Source organism: Euprymna scolopes, chromosome 25, assembly GCF_053919585.1.
Source record: "Euprymna scolopes isolate OS-2025 chromosome 25, ASM5391958v1, whole genome shotgun sequence".
NCBI lineage: Eukaryota > Metazoa > Mollusca > Cephalopoda > Sepiida > Sepiolidae > Euprymna > Euprymna scolopes.
Window position 1 is genome coordinate 60,007,643 of NC_136506.1, and position 27,347 is coordinate 60,034,989.

Genomic DNA, 27,347 nt, shown 5'->3' on the forward strand with positions numbered 1-27,347 from the left:
CGGTTAGGGGAGAATATTGATTAGTTTAAGTAAAAACACAATACATTTTTAAGGGAGAGGAGACAAGTTTTTTTATAATAATAATAATAATAATAATAATAATAAGAAGAAGAAGAAGAAGAAGAAGAAGAAGGCATCAAGTTCCACTTCCCTCAAAATAAAATATAGTGATACATCACAAAATGTTCGCGAAATGTTTGTGTTGAAGAAGGATGGAGGCAGAGCATACTCCACCGAAAGGATCTAAAGAGTACTGGAACCGTGTGTAGATTTATTGTCACTTAGATTCCAATGAGACTTGTTGTCACTATTATTAACAATCTACGGAACACCACTTGTTATTGTCAATCACTGAAAATGATTTGTGTAAAAAAACTTGTAATTAAATAAAAATGATTTGTGTAAAAAAACTTGTAATTAAATAATAATGATTTGTGTAAAAAAACTTGTAATTAAATAATAATGATTTGTGTAAAAAAACTTGTAATTAAATAATAATGATTTGTGTAAAAAAACTTGTAATTAAATAGTAATGATTTGTGTAAAAAAACTTGTAATTAAATAGTAATGATTTGTGTAAAAAAACTTGTAATTAAATAATAATGATTTGTGTAAAAAAACTTGTAATTAAATAATAATGATTTGTGTAAAAAGATTTGTAATTAAATAATAATGATTTGTGTAAAAAAACTTGTAATTAAATAATAATGAATGAGAAAAGAAGGAAGGAAAGAAGTGGGCAATCTAAAAAAAGGACAAACATGTACACGCAGGAAACGTGTACACGCAGGAAACGTGTACACGCAGGAAACGTGTACACGCAGGAAACGTGTACACGCAGGAAACATGTACATGCAGGAAACATGTCTGCAAAAAGAAAACTTAGAAAAAAGAAACAGGTTAACAAAACAATAAAATTAGAACTTAGTAGCCAAGATAGATAAACCACAGGAAGGAAGAAAATCAAAACAAAAACTACATCATAAGTGAATGCAGCAAGTTAATCTAAAACAAATATAAAAATAAACATTCATTTAAAGGTAGTTCACTGGAATCTGTGCAAATAATTATATTTTCAATCAACAAACAAATGTTACAAAAGCAATACTGGAAAATAAAAAGCAATAAAATTATCTAAGTACAAACAGAAAACTCGTCCACACTAGCAAACCAAACGCTATAATTGCCAACGAGGGGGGAAAGCCTGCTAAAATGTGGATCACTATAATAGTCACTCGCATGGTGAAGCTGGAGGAGATATGAAAACGAAATAAATATAATTTGCCAAGGAGCTTAAGGGGATTTGAAACATAAAAAACTATAGTAGTTCCAATAATTGCAAGAGTCCTGGGAATAGTCTTGAACCCCCTTAAACTAAATAACTAGAAGGAATTGAAATAAAAATATGGATTGACACTGGTGAAAACGGTTGGCATTATAAAGAAAAATCCCAATGACACAAAAAGGTACAGGCATAAATAATTGAAAGCAAAACTGAAACATTAAAATAAACTCAAAACAGCTGAAACTACTTATGCGAGCAAAAATATAACTTAAATCCCCCAAATTAGAGTAACTTCAATATCTGTTTGTACAGTGTTAAGTAGTCCTGAAAGGTTTTAAAGGATGGATGGCTGCACAACTGAAGAAATAGATAGTATTGGGATTTTGAGGAGAGTTCTTGTCACTCGGATTCCATGGGAACTACCAAATAGCATCAGTGACAAATTAGTTACGATACCAATGGAATGGATTTATCTGGAATTATCTGGAAGACCTACTATCACTCAGAGTCCAGGGAAAGTCAATGGTCATTCTCAACAAGAAATCAATAAATGATGTGAATAAATATCTACTTAAATAATTAATAACAATGTCGGCTCTTTTGATAGGAAAAGATAATTTTAAAAGCTATTTTGGGTTAATTTGTAATTAGTTGCAATTTGTAATTAGTTGTAATTTGTCGAATTTGTAATTAGTTGTCACCCTTTGTCGATTTTTAATTTGTCTTGATGTTTTAGTTTTTCGATAATTATTTAAATTCATAAAATACAAAATTCAAAGGAAAATGATGAAAATGTTAATTTTGGAATTCTCTTAAAATACGGAAAAAATTGGTCAATGGAAATCAGGAATGAGGGATGTTAATAAGGAATGGTATTCTAAAATGATTTCACTATTTTGATAGATGCATTTTATCAGAAATGTGAGGAAATATTTGTACATTTAAAAGTACTTTTTTAGTGTTGGAAACGGATAAATGAATATTTATGAAAATGCTAAATTAAGGTACAAATTAAAGAAAGCAATTTTGCATTTTGGAAACTAATCTATTGCAACAAGCCTAAAGTCTTTCTAGAAATTTTAGATTTGAAGATGACGTTCATTTCTGGCATTAAAAATACACTTCTATGGCTGCATGTCATTCCTAAAAATGAATCTATCAAATTGGTTAAATCATTTTGGAATCGTTGGTACTTTTTGCTTTGTTTAACCCGAACATACCAGTTGAAACTCATGATGAGGGTTCGAACCACGAGTGTCGAAGAAAGACAGATTTTCCAGAATTGTGTCTTTTTTCTTTCAACTCCACCAATTTTCTCTTCAAAATATTCTCGTGGCAACTCTTTCTTGTTCATTCGAGCCATGCGTTTCAAAATAACGTCAGCTTCTTCATCTCGGCCAGCGCTGATGAGCCAACGTGGGGATTCCGGAATAATTCTGAGAAAGAAACACAAACAGTTATTGGTTGGAGATAAAATTAGTTTGAAACTCAAAGAATATTTCAATTGGAATTTCATATTTCTATTATCGTTAACTGGTACCATGTAACCCAGTGCTAGCTGCCTCATGGTCGGGTCGTCGGTGACTAAACCGGCTCCCCCGCCCGGGGTAACCTGGGTGTGGGGACATCCAGCAGGACCAAAAACAAGACCTATCAAAGGTAGGATAAGCTTCTTATGAGCCAACGGCCATCTCCTGGAGCCAGAGTCGGTACCAACGTATCGACCTTCTTTCCTTGGGTTCTACCGGCTCTGGTTAAGTTCCACTCGTGTCGCTTGGGCAATGCACAAGTTTCTTCGCCCAGGCTCTTGCAATGATGGAAGATTATCGTTATCTCTTAAAGAAATTGTTTCAAAATTTAAAACACACTCACACACGTATATTTCAAGAAAGCTTTCGTTCAATAACTATAATTTTAGTTATCCTTGGCTTTTCTGCTAGGAGTAAAGTCTAGTATCTCCAAGCACTAGCTTATGGTCAAGATCAGATATGATAGAAAAAATTACATTCCTCGATTTTGGGACAAAGTTGAATACAAATATCATGCTTTTTGCCCTCAGCCTCTCCCAAATTGTATTTATTTTGGAAGGACACCGATCGTTCTCCAAACTCCCTCCCTTTTCTTTTTTCTCACATTTTGATGGCCTTGTCTCTAATTTGTATAAAATGTAATTTTCTTATATTTTCTGCAATTTTAGTTATACTGCAAGATTTTATAACATCAATTTTTCATAAAAAATAATAAAATATTACAAATGCCCAAGATGCAAATACTGCAGATAAAATTAGCAATTTCTTTTACTTTATGGATAATTGTATAAATGCGTACTTTGGTTTACTTACAGAAAATAAGAAGCGCTAAAGATAAAGGATGGAATTGAAATCACAGTCATGAGGATTCTCCAGTCATGGATGACGTAAGCAAGTCCACAAAGAACGATAAAACCCATTGAGAAAAATGCTTGTTCCACAATTCCCACGGCCGTCCGATACTTTAATCCAACCATTTCAGTTGCTTAAAAATTAAAAAATAAAACATTCATGGTATCAAATAAATGAAAAGCAAATTGAAATTTGTTACTTTGTCTCTTTGAACATTTACAACGATAGTTATTTTAAATTTATAATTTCGAATTTTAAATGGCGACTATAAGAGACATTTAATAAATTTTCAATGAATTTATGATTTTTGTTTTGAAGAAGCAGAGTTCATTAAATAATACCCGCCTCAAGACAGATAAAATTAATTCCGTATACAGAACAGTTGTATCACTTTTATGACTCGTTATTAAGATTAAAATAAAATAAAAAAAAGATTGAAATTCAGGGAATCTTATATATATATATATATATATATATATATATATATATATATATATATATATATATATACACACACACAAATACAGAATTCACCCACCTTTTCAGAATATTTTGTGACAATTTTACCACGAAATATGAAAGGCTTAATGGCTGACATATAATCAGTTTTTATAAACTTATTTAGAACAACGATATATGTTTTAGTTCGTTACTTTGTGAATGACAATTTGTTTATATTTTATTTTGATTTAAATGTTATTGCTGTAAATTTGGTGTAATTTTTGGATCATCATTGATGAAGACCAACAACAATGGATGATAAGAGTTAATGGGATAGGATGATTGTCGGTTGAAAAATGAGAACCGCTGTGAGAATATGAATATTGGTCAATGGTATCTACTGCGTGTAATTACTTATGTCACTGTTTAAGACAAGAATTCTTTGACATTAAATTTGCAGACGATCAACTGGTAACCATAAGAGAAGCAGTTCCAGTGTAATGTATTCAACAAGTGGGAAGCCTTTGAAAATAATTCTGTCCATAGAAATTCAGCCAACACTAAAGATATGGAAGAAGAAAAGAATTGTGCAACTGATTCTCCGAAAAATTATTATTATATGAATATTTAGTTTCGTTTGATAAATCATCAAAAATTATTATATGAATATTTAGTTTTGTTTGATAAATCATCAAAAATTATTATTATATGAATATTTAGTTTTGTTTGATAAATCATCAAAAATTATTATTATATGAATATTTAGTTTTGTTTAATAAATAATCAAAAATTATTATTATATGAATATTTAGTTTTGTTTGATACATCATCAAAAATTATTAATGTATGAATATTTAGTTTTGTTTAATAAATAATCAAAAATTATTATTGTATAAATATTTAGTTTTGTTTGATAAATCATCAAAAATTATTATTGTATGAATATTTAGTTTTGTTTGATAAATCATCAAACATTATTATTGTATGAATATTTAGTTTTGTTTGAAAAATCGTCAAAAATTATTATTGTATGAATATTTAGTTTTGTTTGATAAATCATCAAAAATTATTATTGTATGAATATTTAGTTTTATTTGATAAATCATCAAAAATTATTATTGTATGAATATTTAGTTTTGTTTGATAAATCATCAAAAATTATTATTGTATGAATATTTAGTTTTGTTTGAAAAATCGTCAAAAATTATTATTATATGAATATTTAGTTTTGTTTGATAAATCATCAAAAATTATTATTGTATGAATATTTAGTTTTGTTTGATAAATCATTAAAAATTATTATTGTATGAATATTTAGTTTTGTTTGATAAATCATACAATTATTATTGTATGAATATTTAGTTTTGTTTGATAAATCATCAAAAATTATTATTGTATGAATATTTAGTTTTGTTTGATAAATCATCAAAAATTATTATTGTATGAATATTTAGTTTTGTTTGATAAATCATCAAAAATTATTATGAATATTTAGTTTTGTTTGATAAATCATCAAAAATTATTATATGAATATTTCGTTTTGATTGATAAATCATCAAAAATTATTATTATATGAATATTTAGTTTTGTTTGATAAATCATCAAAAATTATTATTATATGAATATTTAGTTTTGTTTGATAAATCATCAAAAGTTATTATTATATGAATATTTAGTTTTGTTTGATAAATCATCAAAAATTATTATTGTATGAATATTTAGTTTTGTTTGATAAATCATCAAAAATTATTATTATATGAATATTTAGTTTTGTTTGATAAATCATCAAAAATTATTATTATATGAATATTTAGTTTTGTTTGATAAATCATCAAAAATTATTATTATATGAATATTTAGTTTTGTTTGACAAATCATCAAAAATTATTATTATATGAATATTTAGTTTTGTTTGATAAATCATCAAAAATTATAATATGAATATTTAGTTTTGTTTGATAAATCATCAAAAGTTATTATTATATGAATATTTAGTTTTGTTTGATAAATCATCAAAAATTATTTTATGAATATTTAGTTTTGTTTGATAAATCATCAAAAGTTATTATTATGTGAATATTTAGTTTTGTTTGATAAATCATCAAAAGTTATTATTATATGAATATTTAGTTTTGTTTGATAAATCATCAAAAATTATTATTATATGAATATTTAGTTTTGTTTGATAAATCATCAAAAATTATTATTATATGAATATTTAGTTTTGTTTGATAAATCATCAAAAATTATTATTATATGAATATTTAGTTTTGTTTGATAAATCATCAAAAGTTATTATTATATGAATATTTAGTTTTGTTTGATAAATCATCAAAAGTTATTATATGAATATTTAGTTTTGTTTGATAAATCATCAAAAGATATTATATGAATATTTAGTTTTGTTTGATAAATCATCAAAAGTTATTATATGAATATTTAGTTTAAATACATAAATCATCAAAAATTATTATTATATGAATATTTAGTTTTGTTTGATAAATCATCAAAAGTTATTATTATATGAATATTTAGTTTTTTTTGATAAATCATCACAAATTATTATTATATGAATATTTAGTTTTGTTTGATAAATCATCAAAAATTATTATTATATGAATATTTAGTTTTGTTTGATAAATCATCAAAAGTTATTATTATATGAATATTTAGTTTTGTTTGATAAATCATCAAAAATTATTATTATATGAATATTTAGTTTTGTTTGATAAATCATCAAAAATTATTATCATATGAATATTTAGTTTTGTTTGATAAATCATCAAAAATTATTATATGAATATTTAGTTTTGTTTGATAAATCATCAAAAGTTATTAATGTATGAATATTTAGTTTTGTTTAATAAATAATCAAAAATTATTATTGTATAAATATTTAGTTTTGTTTGATAAATCATCAAAAATTATTATTGTATGAATATTTAGTTTTGTTTGATAAATCATCAAACATTATTATTGTATGAATATTTAGTTTTGTTTGAAAAATCGTCAAAAATTATTATTGTATGAATATTTAGTTTTGTTTGATAAATCATCAAAAATTATTATTGTATGAATATTTAGTTTTGTTTGATAAATCATCAAAAATTATTATTGTATGAATATTTAGTTTTGTTTGATAAATCATCAAAAATTATTATTGTATGAATATTTAGTTTTGTTTGAAAAATCGTCAAAAATTATTATTATATGAATATTTAGTTTTGTTTGATAAATCATCAAAAATTATTATTGTATGAATATTTAGTTTTGTTTGATAAATCATTAAAAATTATTATTGTATGAATATTTAGTTTTGTTTGATAAATCATACAATTATTATTGTATGAATATTTAGTTTTGTTTGATAAATCATCAAAAATTATTATTGTATGAATATTTAGTTTTGTTTGATAAATCATCAAAAATTATTATTGTATGAATATTTAGTTTTGTTTGATAAATCATCAAAAATTATTATGAATATTTAGTTTTGTTTGATAAATCATCAAAAATTATTATATGAATATTTCGTTTTGATTGATAAATCATCAAAAATTATTATTATATGAATATTTAGTTTTGTTTGATAAATCATCAAAAATTATTATTATATGAATATTTAGTTTTGTTTGATAAATCATCAAAAGTTATTATTATATGAATATTTAGTTTTGTTTGATAAATCATCAAAAATTATTATTGTATGAATATTTAGTTTTGTTTGATAAATCATCAAAAATTATTATTATATGAATATTTAGTTTTGTTTGATAAATCATCAAAAATTATTATTATATGAATATTTAGTTTTGTTTGATAAATCATCAAAAATTATTATTATATGAATATTTAGTTTTGTTTGACAAATCATCAAAAATTATTATTATATGAATATTTAGTTTTGTTTGATAAATCATCAAAAATTATAATATGAATATTTAGTTTTGTTTGATAAATCATCAAAAGTTATTATTATATGAATATTTAGTTTTGTTTGATAAATCATCAAAAATTATTTTATGAATATTTAGTTTTGTTTGATAAATCATCAAAAGTTATTATTATGTGAATATTTAGTTTTGTTTGATAAATCATCAAAAGTTATTATTATATGAATATTTAGTTTTGTTTGATAAATCATCAAAAATTATTATTATATGAATATTTAGTTTTGTTTGATAAATCATCAAAAATTATTATTATATGAATATTTAGTTTTGTTTGATAAATCATCAAAAATTATTATTATATGAATATTTAGTTTTGTTTGATAAATCATCAAAAGTTATTATTATATGAATATTTAGTTTTGTTTGATAAATCATCAAAAGTTATTATATGAATATTTAGTTTTGTTTGATAAATCATCAAAAGATATTATATGAATATTTAGTTTTGTTTGATAAATCATCAAAAGTTATTATATGAATATTTAGTTTAAATACATAAATCATCAAAAATTATTATTATATGAATATTTAGTTTTGTTTGATAAATCATCAAAAGTTATTATTATATGAATATTTAGTTTTTTTTGATAAATCATCACAAATTATTATTATATGAATATTTAGTTTTGTTTGATAAATCATCAAAAATTATTATTATATGAATATTTAGTTTTGTTTGATAAATCATCAAAAGTTATTATTATATGAATATTTAGTTTTGTTTGATAAATCATCAAAAATTATTATTATATGAATATTTAGTTTTGTTTGATAAATCATCAAAAATTATTATCATATGAATATTTAGTTTTGTTTGATAAATCATCAAAAATTATTATCATATGAATATTTAGTTTTGTTTGATAAATCATAAAAAGTTATTATTATATGAATATTTAGTTTTGTTTGATAAATCATCAAAAATTATTATTATATGAATATTTAGTTTTGTTTGATAAATCATCAAAAGTTATTATTATATGAATATTTAGTTTTGTTTGATAAATCATCAAAAATTATTATTATATGAATATTTAGTTTTGTTTGATAAATCATCAAAAATTATTATTATATGAATATTTAGTTTTGTTTGATAAATCATCAAAAATTATTATTATATGAATATTAAGTTTTGTTTGATAAATCATCAAAAATTATTATTATATGAATATTTAGTTTTGTTTGATAAATCATCAAAAGTTATTATTATATGAATATTTAGTTTTGTTTGATAAATCATCAAAAATTATTAATGTATGAATATTTAGTTTTGTTTGATAAATCATCAAAAATTATTATTATATGAATATTTAGTTTTGTTTGATAAATCATCAAAAATTATTATTATATGAATATTTAGTTTTGTTTGATAAATCATCAAAAGTTATTATTATATGAATATTTAGTTTTGTTTGATAAATCATCAAAAGTTATTATTATATGAATATTTAGTTTTGTTTGATAAATCATCAAAAATTATTATTATATGAATATTTAGTTTTGTTTGATAAATCATCAAAAATTATTATATGAATATTTAGTTTTGTTTGATAAATCATCAAAAATTATTATTATATGAATATTTAGTTTTGTTTGATAAATCATCAAAAATTATTATTATATGAATATTTAGTTTTGTTTGATAAATCATCAAAAATTATTATTATATGAATATTTAGTTTTGTTTGATAAATCAAAAATTATTATTATATGAATATTTAGTTTTGTTTGATAAATCATCAAAAATTATTATTATATGAATATTTAGTTTTGTTTGATAAATCATCAAAAGTTATTATTATATGAATATTTAGTTTTGTTTGATAAATCATCAAAAATTATTATTATATGAATATTTAGTTTTGTTTGATAAATCATCAAAAATTATTATTATATGAATATTTAGTTTTGTTTGATAAATCATCAAAAATTATTATATGAATATTTAGTTTTGTTTGATAAATCATCAAAAGTTATTATTATATGAATATTTAGTTTTGTTTGATAAATCATCAAAAGTTATTATTATATGAATATTTAGTTTTGTTTAATATATCATCAAAAATTATTTTATGAATATTTAGTTTTGTTTGATAAATCATCAAAAGTTATTATTATGTGAATATTTAGTTTTGTTTGATAAATCATCAAAAATTAGTATTATATGAATATTTAGTTTTGTTTGATAAATCATCAAAAATTATTATTATATGAATATTTAGTTTTGTTTGATAAATCATCAAAAATTATTATTATATGAATATTTAGTTTTGTTTGATAAATCATCAAAAGTTATTATTATATGAATATTTAGTTTGGTTTGATAAATCATCAAAAATTATTATATGAATATTTAGTTTTGTTTGATAAATCATCAAAAGTTATTATTATATGAATATTTAGTTTTGTTTGATAAATCATCAAAAGTTATTATTATATGAATATTTAGTTTTGTTTGATAAATCATCAAAAATTATTATTATATGAATATTTAGTTTTGTTTGATAAATCATCAAAAGTTATTATTATGTGAATATTTAGTTTTGTTTGATAAATCATCAAAAGTTATTATTATATGAATATTTAGTTTTGTTTGATAAATCATCAAAAATTATTATTATATGAATATTTAGTTTTGTTTGATAAATCATCAAAAATTATTATTATATGAATATTTAGTTTTGTTTGATAAATCATCAAAAATTATTATTATATGAATATTTAGTTTTGTTTGATAAATCATCAAAAGTTATTATTATATGAATATTTAGTTTTGTTTGATAAATCATCAAAAGTTATTATATGAATATTTAGTTTTGTTTGATAAATCATCAAAAGATATTATATGAATATTTAGTTTTGTTTGATAAATCATCAAAAGTTATTATATGAATATTTAGTTTAAATACATAAATCATCAAAAATTATTATTATATGAATATTTAGTTTTGTTTGATAAATCATCAAAAGTTATTATTATATGAATATTTAGTTTTTTTTGATAAATCATCACAAATTATTATTATATGAATATTTAGTTTTGTTTGATAAATCATCAAAAATTATTATTATATGAATATTTAGTTTTGTTTGATAAATCATCAAAAGTTATTATTATATGAATATTTAGTTTTGTTTGATAAATCATCAAAAATTATTATTATATGAATATTTAGTTTTGTTTGATAAATCATCAAAAATTATTATCATATGAATATTTAGTTTTGTTTGATAAATCATCAAAAATTATTATCATATGAATATTTAGTTTTGTTTGATAAATCATAAAAAGTTATTATTATATGAATATTTAGTTTTGTTTGATAAATCATCAAAAATTATTATTATATGAATATTTAGTTTTGTTTGATAAATCATCAAAAGTTATTATTATATGAATATTTAGTTTTGTTTGATAAATCATCAAAAATTATTATTATATGAATATTTAGTTTTGTTTGATAAATCATCAAAAATTATTATTATATGAATATTTAGTTTTGTTTGATAAATCATCAAAAATTATTATTATATGAATATTAAGTTTTGTTTGATAAATCATCAAAAATTATTATTATATGAATATTTAGTTTTGTTTGATAAATCATCAAAAGTTATTATTATATGAATATTTAGTTTTGTTTGATAAATCATCAAAAATTATTAATGTATGAATATTTAGTTTTGTTTGATAAATCATCAAAAATTATTATTATATGAATATTTAGTTTTGTTTGATAAATCATCAAAAATTATTATTATATGAATATTTAGTTTTGTTTGATAAATCATCAAAAGTTATTATTATATGAATATTTAGTTTTGTTTGATAAATCATCAAAAGTTATTATTATATGAATATTTAGTTTTGTTTGATAAATCATCAAAAATTATTATTATATGAATATTTAGTTTTGTTTGATAAATCATCAAAAATTATTATATGAATATTTAGTTTTGTTTGATAAATCATCAAAAATTATTATTATATGAATATTTAGTTTTGTTTGATAAATCATCAAAAATTATTATTATATGAATATTTAGTTTTGTTTGATAAATCATCAAAAATTATTATTATATGAATATTTAGTTTTGTTTGATAAATCAAAAATTATTATTATATGAATATTTAGTTTTGTTTGATAAATCATCAAAAATTATTATTATATGAATATTTAGTTTTGTTTGATAAATCATCAAAAGTTATTATTATATGAATATTTAGTTTTGTTTGATAAATCATCAAAAATTATTATTATATGAATATTTAGTTTTGTTTGATAAATCATCAAAAATTATTATTATATGAATATTTAGTTTTGTTTGATAAATCATCAAAAATTATTATATGAATATTTAGTTTTGTTTGATAAATCATCAAAAGTTATTATTATATGAATATTTAGTTTTGTTTGATAAATCATCAAAAGTTATTATTATATGAATATTTAGTTTTGTTTAATATATCATCAAAAATTATTTTATGAATATTTAGTTTTGTTTGATAAATCATCAAAAGTTATTATTATGTGAATATTTAGTTTTGTTTGATAAATCATCAAAAATTAGTATTATATGAATATTTAGTTTTGTTTGATAAATCATCAAAAATTATTATTATATGAATATTTAGTTTTGTTTGATAAATCATCAAAAATTATTATTATATGAATATTTAGTTTTGTTTGATAAATCATCAAAAGTTATTATTATATGAATATTTAGTTTGGTTTGATAAATCATCAAAAATTATTATATGAATATTTAGTTTTGTTTGATAAATCATCAAAAGTTATTATTATATGAATATTTAGTTTTGTTTGATAAATCATCAAAAGTTATTATTATATGAATATTTAGTTTTGTTTGATAAATCATCAAAAATTATTATTATATGAATATTTAGTTTTGTTTGATAAATCATCAAAAGTTATTATTATATGAATATTTAGTTTTGTTTGATAAATCATCAAAAGGTATTATTATATGAATATTTAGTTTTGTTTGATAAATCATCAAACATTATTATTATATGAATATTTAGTTTTGTTTGATAAATCATCAAAAGTTATTATTATATGAATATTTAGTTTTGTTTGATAAATCATCAAAAGTTATTATTATATGAATATTTAGTTTTGTTTGATAAATCATCAAAAATTATTTTATGAATATTTAGTTTTGTTTGATAAATCATCAAAAGTTATTATTATGTGAATATTTAGTTTTGTTTGATAAATCATCAAAAATTATTATTATATGAATATTTAGTTTTGTTTGATAAATCATCAAAAATTATTATTATATGAATATTTAGTTTTGTTTGATAAATCATCAAAAGTTATTATTATATGAATATTCAGGTTTGTTTGATAAATCATCAAAAATTATTATTATATGAATATTTAGTTTTGTTTGATAAATCATCAAAAGTTATTATTATATGAATATTTTGTTTGGTTTGATAAATCATCAAAAGTTATTATTATATGAATATTTAGTTTTGTTTGATAAATCATCAAAAGTTATTATTATATGAATATTTAGTTTTGTTTGATAAATCATCAAAAGTTATTATTATATGAATATTTAGTTTTGTTTGATAAATCATAAAAAATTATTATATGAATATTTAGTTTTGTTTGATAAATAATCAAAAGTTATTATTATATGAATATTTAGTTTTGTTTGATAAATCATCAAAAATTATTATTATATGAATATTTAGTTTTGTTTGATAAATCATCAAAAATTATTATCATATGAATATTTAGTTTTGTTTGATAAATCATAAAAAGTTATTATTATATGAATATTTAGTTTTGTTTGATAAATCATCAAAAATTATTATTATATGAATATTTAGTTTTGTTTGATAAATCATCAAAAGTTATTATTATATGAATATTTAGTTTTGTTTGATAAATCATCAAAAATTATTATTATATGAATATTTAGTTTTGTTTGATAAATCATCAAAAATTATTATTATATGAATATTTAGTTTTGTTTGATAAATCATCAAAAATTATTATTATATGAATATTAAGTTTTGTTTGATAAATCATCAAAAATTATTATTATATGAATATTTAGTTTTGTTTGATAAATCATCAAAAGTTATTATTATATGAATATTTAGTTTTGTTTGATAAATCATCAAAAATTATTAATGTATGAATATTTAGTTTTGTTTGATAAATCATCAAAAATTATTATTATATGAATATTTAGTTTTGTTTGATAAATCATCAAAAATTATTATTATATGAATATTTAGTTTTGTTTGATAAATCATCAAAAGTTATTATTATATGAATATTTAGTTTTGTTTGATAAATCATCAAAAGTTATTATTATATGAATATTTAGTTTTGTTTGATAAATCATCAAAAATTATTATTATATGAATATTTAGTTTTGTTTGATAAATCATCAAAAATTATTATATGAATATTTAGTTTTGTTTGATAAATCATCAAAAATTATTATTATATGAATATTTAGTTTTGTTTGATAAATCATCAAAAATTATTATTATATGAATATTTAGTTTTGTTTGATAAATCATCAAAAATTATTATTATATGAATATTTAGTTTTGTTTGATAAATCAAAAATTATTATTATATGAATATTTAGTTTTGTTTGATAAATCATCAAAAATTATTATTATATAATTATTTAGTTTTGTTTGATAAATCATCAAAAGTTATTATTATATGAATATTTAGTTTTGTTTGATAAATCATCAAAAATTATTATTATATGAATATTTAGTTTTGTTTGATAAATCATCAAAAATTATTATTATATGAATATTTAGTTTTGTTTGATAAATCATCAAAAATTATTATATGAATATTTAGTTTTGTTTGATAAATCATCAAAAGTTATTATTATATGAATATTTAGTTTTGTTTGATAAATCATCAAAAGTTATTATTATATGAATATTTAGTTTTGTTTAATATATCATCAAAAATTATTTTATGAATATTTAGTTTTGTTTGATAAATCATCAAAAGTTATTATTATGTGAATATTTAGTTTTGTTTGATAAATCATCAAAAATTAGTATTATATGAATATTTAGTTTTGTTTGATAAATCATCAAAAATTATTATTATATGAATATTTAGTTTTGTTTGATAAATCATCAAAAATTATTATTATATGAATATTTAGTTTTGTTTGATAAATCATCAAAAGTTATTATTATATGAATATTTAGTTTGGTTTGATAAATCATCAAAAATTATTATATGAATATTTAGTTTTGTTTGATAAATCATCAAAAGTTATTATTATATGAATATTTAGTTTTGTTTGATAAATCATCAAAAGTTATTATTATATGAATATTTAGTTTTGTTTGATAAATCATCAAAAATTATTATTATATGAATATTTAGTTTTGTTTGATAAATCATCAAAAGTTATTATTATATGAATATTTAGTTTTGTTTGATAAATCATCAAAAGGTATTATTATATGAATATTTAGTTTTGTTTGATAAATCATCAAACATTATTATTATATGAATATTTAGTTTTGTTTGATAAATCATCAAAAGTTATTATTATATGAATATTTAGTTTTGTTTGATAAATCATCAAAAGTTATTATTATATGAATATTTAGTTTTGTTTGATAAATCATCAAAAATTATTTTATGAATATTTAGTTTTGTTTGATAAATCATCAAAAGTTATTATTATGTGAATATTTAGTTTTGTTTGATAAATCATCAAAAATTATTATTATATGAATATTTAGTTTTGTTTGATAAATCATCAAAAATTATTATTATATGAATATTTAGTTTTGTTTGATAAATCATCAAAAGTTATTATTATATGAATATTCAGGTTTGTTTGATAAATCATCAAAAATTATTATTATATGAATATTTAGTTTTGTTTGATAAATCATCAAAAGTTATTATTATATGAATATTTTGTTTGGTTTGATAAATCATCAAAAGTTATTATTATATGAATATTTAGTTTTGTTTGATAAATCATCAAAAGTTATTATTATATGAATATTTAGTTTTGTTTGATAAATCATCAAAAGTTATTATTATATGAATATTTAGTTTTGTTTGATAAATCATAAAAAATTATTATATGAATATTTAGTTTTGTTTGATAAATAATCAAAAGTTATTATTATGTGAATATTTAGTTTTGTTTGATAAATCATCAAAAGTTATTATTATATGAATATTTAGTTTTGTTTGATAAATCATCAAAAATTATTATTATATGAATATTTAGTTTTGTTTGATAAATCATCAAAAGGTATTATTATATGAATATTTAGTTTTGTTTGATAAATCATCAAACATTATTATTATATGAATATTTAGTTTTGTTTGATAAATCATCAAAAGTTATTATTATATGAATATTTAGTTTTGTTTGATAAATCATCAAAAGTTATTATTATATGAATATTTAGTTTTGTTTGATAAATCATCAAAAATTATTATTATATGAATATTTAGTTTTGTTTGATAAATCATCAAAAATTATTTTATGAATATTTAGTTTTGTTTGATAAATCATCAAAAGTTATTATTATATGAGTATTTAGTTTTGTTTGATAAATCATCAAAAGTTATTATTATATGAATATTTAGTTTTGTTTGATAAATCCTCAAAAGTTATTATTATATGAATATTTAGTTTTGTTTGATAAATCATCAAAAGTTATTATTATATGAATATTTAGTTTTGTTTGATAAATCATCAAAAGTTATTATTATATGAATATTTAGTTTTTTTTGATAAATCATCACAAATTATTATTATATGAATATTTAGTTTTGTTTGATAAATCATCAAAAATTATTATTATATGAATATTTAGTTTTGTTTGATAAATCATCAAAAGTTATTATTATATGAATATTTAGTTTTGTTTGATAAATCATCAAAAATTATTATTATATGAATATTTAGTTTTGTTTGATAAATCATCAAAAATTATTATCATATGAATATTTAGTTTTGTTTGATAAATCATCAAAAGGTATTATTATATGAATATTTAGTTTTGTTTGATAAATCATCAAAAGTTATTATTATATGAATATTTAGTTTTGTTTGATAAATCATCAAAAATTATTATTATATGAATATTTAGTTTTGTTTGATAAATCATCAAAAATTATTATTATATGAATATTTAGTTTTGTTTGATAAATCATCAAAAGTTATTATTATATGAATATTTAGTTTTGTTTGATAAATCATCAAAAATTATTATTATATGAATATTTAGTTTTGTTTGATAAATCATCAAAAGTTATTATTATATGAATATTTAGTTTTGTTTGATAAATCATCAAAAGTTATTATTATATGAATATTTAGTTTTGTTTGATAAATCATCAAAAATTATTATTATATGAATATTTAGTTTTGTTTGATAAATCATCAAAAATTATTATTATATGAATATTTAGTTTTGTTTGATAAATCATCAAAAATTATTATTATATGAATATTTAGTTTTGTTTGATAAATCATCAAAAATTATTATTATATGAATATTTAGTTTTGTTTGATAAATCATCAAAAGTTATTATTATATGAATATTTAGTTTTGTTTGTATAATCATCAAAAATTATTATTATATGAATATTTAGTTTTGTTTGATAAATCATCAAAAATTATTATTATATGAATATTTAGTTTTGATTGATAAATCATCAAAAATTATTATTATATGAATATTTAGTTTTGTTTGATAAATCATCTAAAGTTATTATTATATGAATATTTAGTTTTGTTTGATAAATCATCAAAAATTATTATTATATGAATATTTAGTTTTGTTTGATAAATCATCAAAAGTTATTATTATATGAATATTTAGTTTTGTTTGATAAATCATCAAAAGTTATTATTATATGAATATTTAGTTTTGTTTGATAAATCATCAAAAATTATTATTATATGAATATTTAGTTTTGTTTGATAAATCATCAAAAATTATTATATGAATATTTAGTTTTGTTTGATAAATCATCAAAAATTATTATTATATGAATATTTAGTTTTGTTTGATAAATCATCAAAAATTATTATTATATGAATATTTAGTTTTGTTTGATAAATCATCAAAAATTATTATTATATGAATATTTAGTTTTGTTTGATAAATCATCAAAAGTTATTATTATATGAATATTTAGTTTTGTTTGATAAATCATCAAAAGTTATTATTATAGTAATATTTAGTTTTGTTTGATAAATCATCAAAAGTTATTATTATATGAATATTTAGTTTTGTTTGATAAATCATCAAAAATTATTATTATATGAATATTTAGTTTTGTTTGATAAATCATCAAAAATTATTATTATATGAATATTTAGTTTTGTTTGATACATCATCAAAAATTATTATATGAATATTTAGTTTTGTTTGATAAATCATCAAAAGTTATTATTATATGAATATTTAGTTTTGTTTGATAAATCATCAAAAGTTATTATTATATGAATATTTAGTTTTGTTTGATAAATCATCAAAAATTATTTTATGAATATTTAGTTTTGTTTGATAAATCATCAAAAGTTATTATTATGTGAATATTTAGTTTTGTTTGATAAATCATCAAAAGTTATTATTATATGAATATTTAGTTTTGTTTGATAAATCATCAAAAATTATTATTATATGAATATTTAGTTTTGTTTGATAAATCATCAAAAGGTATTATTATATGAATATTTAGTTTTGTTTGATAAATCATCAAACATTATTATTATATGAATATTTAGTTTTGTTTGATAAATCATCAAAAGTTATTATTATATGAATATTTAGTTTTGTTTGATAAATCATCAAATGTTATTATTATATGAATATTTAGTTTTGTTTGATAAATCATCAAAAGTTATTATTATATGAATATTTAGTTTTGTTTGATAAATCATCAAAATTATTTTATGAATATTTAGTTTTGTTTGATAAATCATCAAAAGTTATTATTATATGAGTATTTAGTTTTGTTTGATAAATCATCAAAAGTTATTATTATATGAATATTTAGTTTTGTTTGATAAATCCTCAAAAATTATTATTATATGAATATTTAGTTTTGTTTGATAAATCATCAAAAGTTATTATTATATGAATATTTAGTTTTGTTTGATAAATCATCAAAAATTATTATATGAATATTTAGTTTTGTTTGATAAATCATCAAAAATTATTATTATATGAATATTTAGTTTTGTTTGATAAATCATCAAAAGTTATTATTATATGAATATTTAGTTTTGTTTGATAAATCATCAAAAATTATTATTATATGAATATTTAGTTTTGTTTGATAAATCATCAAAAATTATTATTATATGAATATTTAGTTTTGTTTGATAAATCATCAAAAATTATTATATGAATATTTAGTTTTGTTTGATAAATCATCAAAAGTTATTATTATATGAATATTTAGTTTTGTTTGATAAATCATCAAAAGTTATTATTATATGAATATTTAGTTTTGTTTAATATATCATCAAAAATTATTTTATGAATATTTAGTTTTGTTTGATAAATCATCAAAAGTTATTATTATGTGAATATTTAGTTTTGTTTGATAAATCATCAAAAATTAGTATTATATGAATATTTAGTTTTGTTTGATAAATCATCAAAAATTATTATTATATGAATATTTAGTTTTGTTTGATAAATCATCAAAAATTATTATTATATGAATATTTAGTTTTGTTTGATAAATCATCAAAAGTTATTATTATATGAATATTTAGTTTGGTTTGATAAATCATCAAAAATTATTATATGAATATTTAGTTTTGTTTGATAAATCATCAAAAGTTATTATTATATGAATATTTAGTTTTGTTTGATAAATCATCAAAAGTTATTATTATATGAATATTTAGTTTTGTTTGATAAATCATCAAAAATTATTATTATATGAATATTTAGTTTTGTTTGATAAATCATCAAAAGTTATTATTATATGAATATTTAGTTTTGTTTGATAAATCATCAAAAGGTATTATTATATGAATATTTAGTTTTGTTTGATAAATCATCAAACATTATTATTATATGAATATTTAGTTTTGTTTGATAAATCATCAAAAGTTATTATTATATGAATATTTAGTTTTGTTTGATAAATCATCAAAAGTTATTATTATATGAATATTTAGTTTTGTTTGATAAATCATCAAAAATTATTTTATGAATATTTAGTTTTGTTTGATAAATCATCAAAAGTTATTATTATGTGAATATTTAGTTTTGTTTGATAAATCATCAAAAATTATTATTATATGAATATTTAGTTTTGTTTGATAAATCATCAAAAATTATTATTATATGAATATTTAGTTTTGTTTGATAAATCATCAAAAGTTATTATTATATGAATATTCAGGTTTGTTTGATAAATCATCAAAAATTATTATTATATGAATATTTAGTTTTGTTTGATAAATCATCAAAAGTTATTATTATATGAATATTTTGTTTGGTTTGATAAATCATCAAAAGTTATTATTATATGAATATTTAGTTTTGTTTGATAAATCATCAAAAGTTATTATTATATGAATATTTAGTTTTGTTTGATAAATCATCAAAAGTTATTATTATATGAATATTTAGTTTTGTTTGATAAATCATAAAAAATTATTATATGAATATTTAGTTTTGTTTGATAAATAATCAAAAGTTATTATTATGTGAATATTTAGTTTTGTTTGATAAATCATCAAAAGTTATTATTATATGAATATTTAGTTTTGTTTGATAAATCATCAAAAATTATTATTATATGAATATTTAGTTTTGTTTGATAAATCATCAAAAGGTATTATTATATGAATATTTAGTTTTGTTTGATAAATCATCAAACATTATTATTATATGAATATTTAGTTTTGTTTGATAAATCATCAAAAGTTATTATTATATGAATATTTAGTTTTGTTTGATAAATCATCAAAAGTTATTATTATATGAATATTTAGTTTTGTTTGATAAATCATCAAAAATTATTATTATATGAATATTTAGTTTTGTTTGATAAATCATCAAAAATTATTTTATGAATATTTAGTTTTGTTTGATAAATCATCAAAAGTTATTATTATATGAGTATTTAGTTTTGTTTGATAAATCATCAAAAGTTATTATTATATGAATATTTAGTTTTGTTTGATAAATCCTCAAAAGTTATTATTATATGAATATTTAGTTTTGTTTGATAAATCATCAAAAGTTATTATTATATGAATATTTAGTTTTGTTTGATAAATCATCAAAAGTTATTATTATATGAATATTTAGTTTTTTTTGATAAATCATCACAAATTATTATTATATGAATATTTAGTTTTGTTTGATAAATCATCAAAAATTATTATTATATGAATATTTAGTTTTGTTTGATAAATCATCAAAAGTTATTATTATATGAATATTTAGTTTTGTTTGATAAATCATCAAAAATTATTATTATATGAATATTTAGTTTTGTTTGATAAATCATCAAAAATTATTATCATATGAATATTTAGTTTTGTTTGATAAATCATCAAAAATTATTATATGAATATTTAGTTTTGTTTGATAAATCATCAAAAGTTATTATTATATGAATATTTAGTTTTGTTTGATAAATCATCAAAAATTATTATTATATGAATATTTAGTTTTGTTTGATAAATCATCAAAAATTATTATTATATGAATATTTAGTTTTGTTTGATAAATCATCAAAAGTTATTATTATATGAATATTTAGTTTTGTTTGATAAATCATCAAAAATTATTATTATATGAATATTTAGTTTTGTTTGATAAATCATCAAAAGTTATTATTATATGAATATTTAGTTTTGTTTGATAAATCATCAAAAGTTATTATTATATGAATATTTAGTTTTGTTTGATAAATCATCAAAAATTATTATTATATGAATATTTAGTTTTGTTTGATAAATCATCAAAAATTATTATTATATGAATATTTAGTTTTGTTTGATAAATCATCAAAAATTATTATTATATGAATATTTAGTTTTGTTTGATAAATCATCAAAAATTATTATTATATGAATATTTAGTTTTGTTTGATAAATCATCAAAAGTTATTATTATATGAATATTTAGTTTTGTTTGTATAATCATCAAAAATTATTATTATATGAATATTTAGTTTTGTTTGATAAATCATCAAAAATTATTATTATATGAATATTTAGTTTTGATTGATAAATCATCAAAAATTATTATTATATGAATATTTAGTTTTGTTTGATAAATCATCTAAAGTTATTATTATATGAATATTTAGTTTTGTTTGATAAATCATCAAAAATTATTATTATATGAATATTTAGTTTTGTTTGATAAATCATCAAAAGTTATTATTATATGAATATTTAGTTTTGTTTGATAAATCATCAAAAGTTATTATTATATGAATATTTAGTTTTGTTTGATAAATCATCAAAAATTATTATTATATGAATATTTAGTTTTGTTTGATAAATCATCAAAAATTATTATATGAATATTTAGTTTTGTTTGATAAATCATCAAAAATTATTATTATATGAATATTTAGTTTTGTTTGATAAATCATCAAAAATTATTATTATATGAATATTTAGTTTTGTTTGATAAATCATCAAAAATTATTATTATATGAATATTTAGTTTTGTTTGATAAATCATCAAAAGTTATTATTATATGAATATTTAGTTTTGTTTGATAAATCATCAAAAGTTATTATTATAGTAATATTTAGTTTTGTTTGATAAATCATCAAAAGTTATTATTATATGAATATTTAGTTTTGTTTGATAAATCATCAAAAATTATTATTATATGAATATTTAGTTTTGTTTGATAAATCATCAAAAATTATTATTATATGAATATTTAGTTTTGTTTGATACATCATCAAAAATTATTATATGAATATTTAGTTTTGTTTGATAAATCATCAAAAGTTATTATTATATGAATATTTAGTTTTGTTTGATAAATCATCAAAAGTTATTATTATATGAATATTTAGTTTTGTTTGATAAATCATCAAAAATTATTTTATGAATATTTAGTTTTGTTTGATAAATCATCAAAAGTTATTATTATGTGAATATTTAGTTTTGTTTGATAAATCATCAAAAGTTATTATTATATGAATATTTAGTTTTGTTTGATAAATCATCAAAAATTATTATTATATGAATATTTAGTTTTGTTTGATAAATCATCAAAAGGTATTATTATATGAATATTTAGTTTTGTTTGAAAAATCATCAAACATTATTATTATATGAATATTTAGTTTTGTTTGATAAATCATCAAAAGTTATTATTATATGAATATTTAGTTTTGTTTGATAAATCATCAAATGTTATTATTATATGAATATTTAGTTTTGTTTGATAAATCATCAAAAATTATTATTATATGAATATTTAGTTTTGTTTGATAAATCATCAAAATTATTTTATGAATATTTAGTTTTGTTTGATAAATCATCAAAAGTTATTATTATATGAGTATTTAGTTTTGTTTGATAAATCATCAAAAGTTATTATTATATGAATATTTAGTTTTGTTTGATAAATCCTCAAAAATTATTATTATATGAATATTTAGTTTTGTTTGATAAATCATCAAAAGTTATTATTATATGAATATTTAGTTTTGTTTGATAAATCATCAAAAATTATTATATGAATATTTAGTTTTGTTTGATAAATCATCAAAAATTATTATTATATGAATATTTAGTTTTTTTTGATAAATCATCAAAAGTTATTATTATATGAATATTTAGTTTTGTTTGATAAATCATCAAAAATTATTATTATATGAATATTTAGTTTTGTTTGATAAATCATCAAAAGGTATTATTATATGAATATTTAGTTTTGTTTGATAAATCATCAAACATTATTATTATATGAATATTTAGTTTTGTTTGATAAATCATCAAAAGTTATTATTATATGAATATTTAGTTTTGTTTGATAAATCATCCAAAGTTATTATTATATGAATATTTAGTTTTGTTTGATAAATCATCAAAAATTATTATTATATGAATATTTAGTTTTGTTTGATAAATCATCAAAATTATTTTATGAATATTTAGTTTTGTTTGATAAATCATCAAAAGTTATTATTATATGAGTATTTAGTTTTGTTTGATAAATCATCAAAAGTTATTATTATATGAATATTTAGTTTTGTTTGATAAATCCTCAAAAATTATTATTATATGAATATTTAGTTTTGTTTGATAAATCATCAAAAGTTATTATTATATGAATATTTAGTTTTGTTTGATAAATCATCAAAAATTATTATATGAATATTTAGTTTTGTTTGATAAATCATCAAAAATTATTATTATATGAATATTTAGTTTTTTTTGATAAATCATCAAAAGTTATTATTATATGAATATTTAGTTTTGTTTGATAAATCATCAAAAATTATTATTATATGAATATTTAGTTTTGTTTGATAAATCATCAGAAATTATTATTATATGAATATTTAGTTTTGTTTGATAAATCATCAAAAATTATTATATGAATATTTAGTTTTGTTTGATAAATCATCAAAAGTTATTATTATATGAATATTTAGTTTTGTTTGATAAATCATCAAAAGTTATTATTATATGAATATTTAGTTTTGTTTGATAAATCATCAAAAATTATTTTATGAATATTTAGTTTTGTTTGATAAATCATCAAAAGTTATTATTATGTGAATATTTAGTTTTGTTTGATAAATCATCAAAAGTTATTATTATATGAATATTTAGTTTTGTTTGATAAATCATCAAACATTATTATTATATGAATATTTAGTTTTGTTTGATAAATCATCAAAAATTATTATTATATGAATATTTCGTTTTGTTTGATAAATCATCAAAAGTTATTATTATATGAATATTTAGTTTTGTTTGATAAATCATCAAAAGTTATTATTATATGAATATTTAGTTTTGTTTGATAAATCATCAAAAATTATTATTATATGAATATTTAGTTTTGTTTGATAAATCATCAAAAGTTATTATTATATGAATATTTAGTTTTGTTTGATAAATCATCAAAAATTATTATTATATGAATATTTAGTTTTGTTTGATAAATCATCAAAAGTTATTATTATATGAATATTTAGTTTTGTTTGATAAATCATCAAAAATTATTATTATATGAATATTTAGTTTTGTTTGATAAATCATCAAAAATGATTTTTATATGAATATTTAGTTTTGTTTGATAAATCATCAAAAGTTATTATTATGTGAATATTTAGTTTTGTTTGATAAATCATCAAAAGTTATTATTATATGAATATTTAGTTTTGTTTGATAAATCATCAAAAATTATTATTATATGAATATTTAGTTTTGTTTGATAAATCATCAAAAGTTATTATTATATGAATATTTAGTTTTGTTTGATAAATCATCAAAAATTATTATTATATGAATATTTAGTTTTGTTTGATAAATCATCAAAAGTTATTATTATATGAATATTTAGTTTTGTTTGATAAATCATCAAAATTATTATTGTATGAATATTTAGTTTTGTTTGATAAATCATCAAAAATTATTATTATATGTATATTTTGTTTTGTTTGATAAATCATCAAAAATTATTATTATATGAATATTTAGTTTTGTTTGATAAATCATCAAAAATTATTATTATATGAATATTTAGTTTTGTTTGATAAATCATCAAAAGTTATTATTATATGAATATTTAGTTTTGTTTGATAAATCATCAAAAATTATTATTATATGAATATTTAGTTTTGTTTGATAAATCATCAAAAATTATTATTATATGAATATTTAGTTTTGTTTGATAAATCATCAAAAGTTATTATTATATTAATATTTAGTTTTGTTTGATAAATCATCAAAAATTATTATTGTATGAATATTTAGTTTTGTTTGCTAAATCGTCAAAAATTAATGTAGGATTATTTCCCATAGAGGGACACCTTCTTTACAACTTTATTCCCTCCCCACCTCCCTAAGCACCTCTTCTGTCAGAAATAGCAACTCTGATAAAGAGTACATAATTAACAAACAATGCTGACTTCCGGTGCCATCAACCAATATTAATATGATCGAACGATATACTTTCTCCTTTAGAATGTTTACTGTGTACATTTGTAGTTTCTTGTGGTTATAGTTGTTCAAATCGTCTGAGTGCCATGAAAGTGCCTGCATTCAATTGAAATTTGATTCTCATCTTGAGAACATCAACTACAATCACCTTAACATGACGTCAACAGCTGAGATTAAGCTGACAGGATCGCATACGCAATCGTAATCAACGCTTCTTTTGGTTACGCATATCACGATCAAGATTTACTCGATTTGCTTATCACAAGCGTTGAAGTAAAATGCATCACTTAAAAGATCGTTTTTCACAAATACTTTAATTAGATATGTATTCACATGTTTACGACGAGATTTGACCGTTCAGTGTGTCAAACGAAGAGAATTCCTATGACGTTTTGACAACAAACTCCAATCATCGCAATTGTTGACCATTAGAAAATTTTCTGTTTTTTTAATAATTTTTTTCTTAAAAGTTTGCTCCAATGCATATTCAAAATAGATTACAAAAAATTGTTTTCTCTTAATTAAACTGAGAGAAAAAGTAAGGAATTTTATGAAACATGAACAATAGAAAGAAAAGTGTAAACAAAACAATTGGTAATTTAAATTATTGTGTTGAGCAGAGAGATATAAAAGCATCTTGAAATAAAAACTTGTTTCCGTGAGAACAAAAATGCTTTAATCACTCAAACTCATGGTGGTAATAAAGTTTCTCATATGGTTTTTCTGTTCCCTGGGAAATGACTCATTATTAAGGGAGTGGTAGATCTATTGTGTAATTAAAATTTTTCACATGCTTGATAAGTTAGGCTATTAGTTTGTAGTTGTAAAAGTGAGTATATAAATTTACATGAAATAAAAGTGAGTATATAAGTTTACATGAAATAAAAGTGAGTATATAATTTTACTTGAAATAAAACTGAGTATATAATTTTACTTGAAATAAAAGTGAGTATATAATTTTACTTGAAATAAAAGTGAGTATATAATTTTACATGAAATAAAAGTGAGTATATAATTTTACTTGAAATAAAACTGAGTATATAATTTTACTTGAAATAAAACTGAGTATATAATTTTACTTGAAATA

The 27,347-nt window shown here is 18.1% G+C and overlaps 1 protein-coding gene across 3 annotated transcripts in view; it reads right to left on the minus strand.

Moving 5' to 3' along the window:
- LOC145247372 (organic cation transporter protein-like) overlaps window positions 1–27,347 on the minus strand; it is a 255,075-nt gene that overhangs the window by 98,902 nt on the left and 128,826 nt on the right. For all 3 annotated transcript variants that reach the window (XM_080109052.1, XM_080109053.1, XM_080109054.1), the window contains 2 exons: window positions 3,628–3,799; window positions 2,506–2,721 (listed from right to left, as the gene is read on the minus strand). In XM_080109052.1, the coding sequence (XP_079965178.1) occupies window positions 2,506–2,721; window positions 3,628–3,799 (388 nt within the window). The remainder of the gene's footprint in view (window positions 1–2,505; window positions 2,722–3,627; window positions 3,800–27,347) is intronic.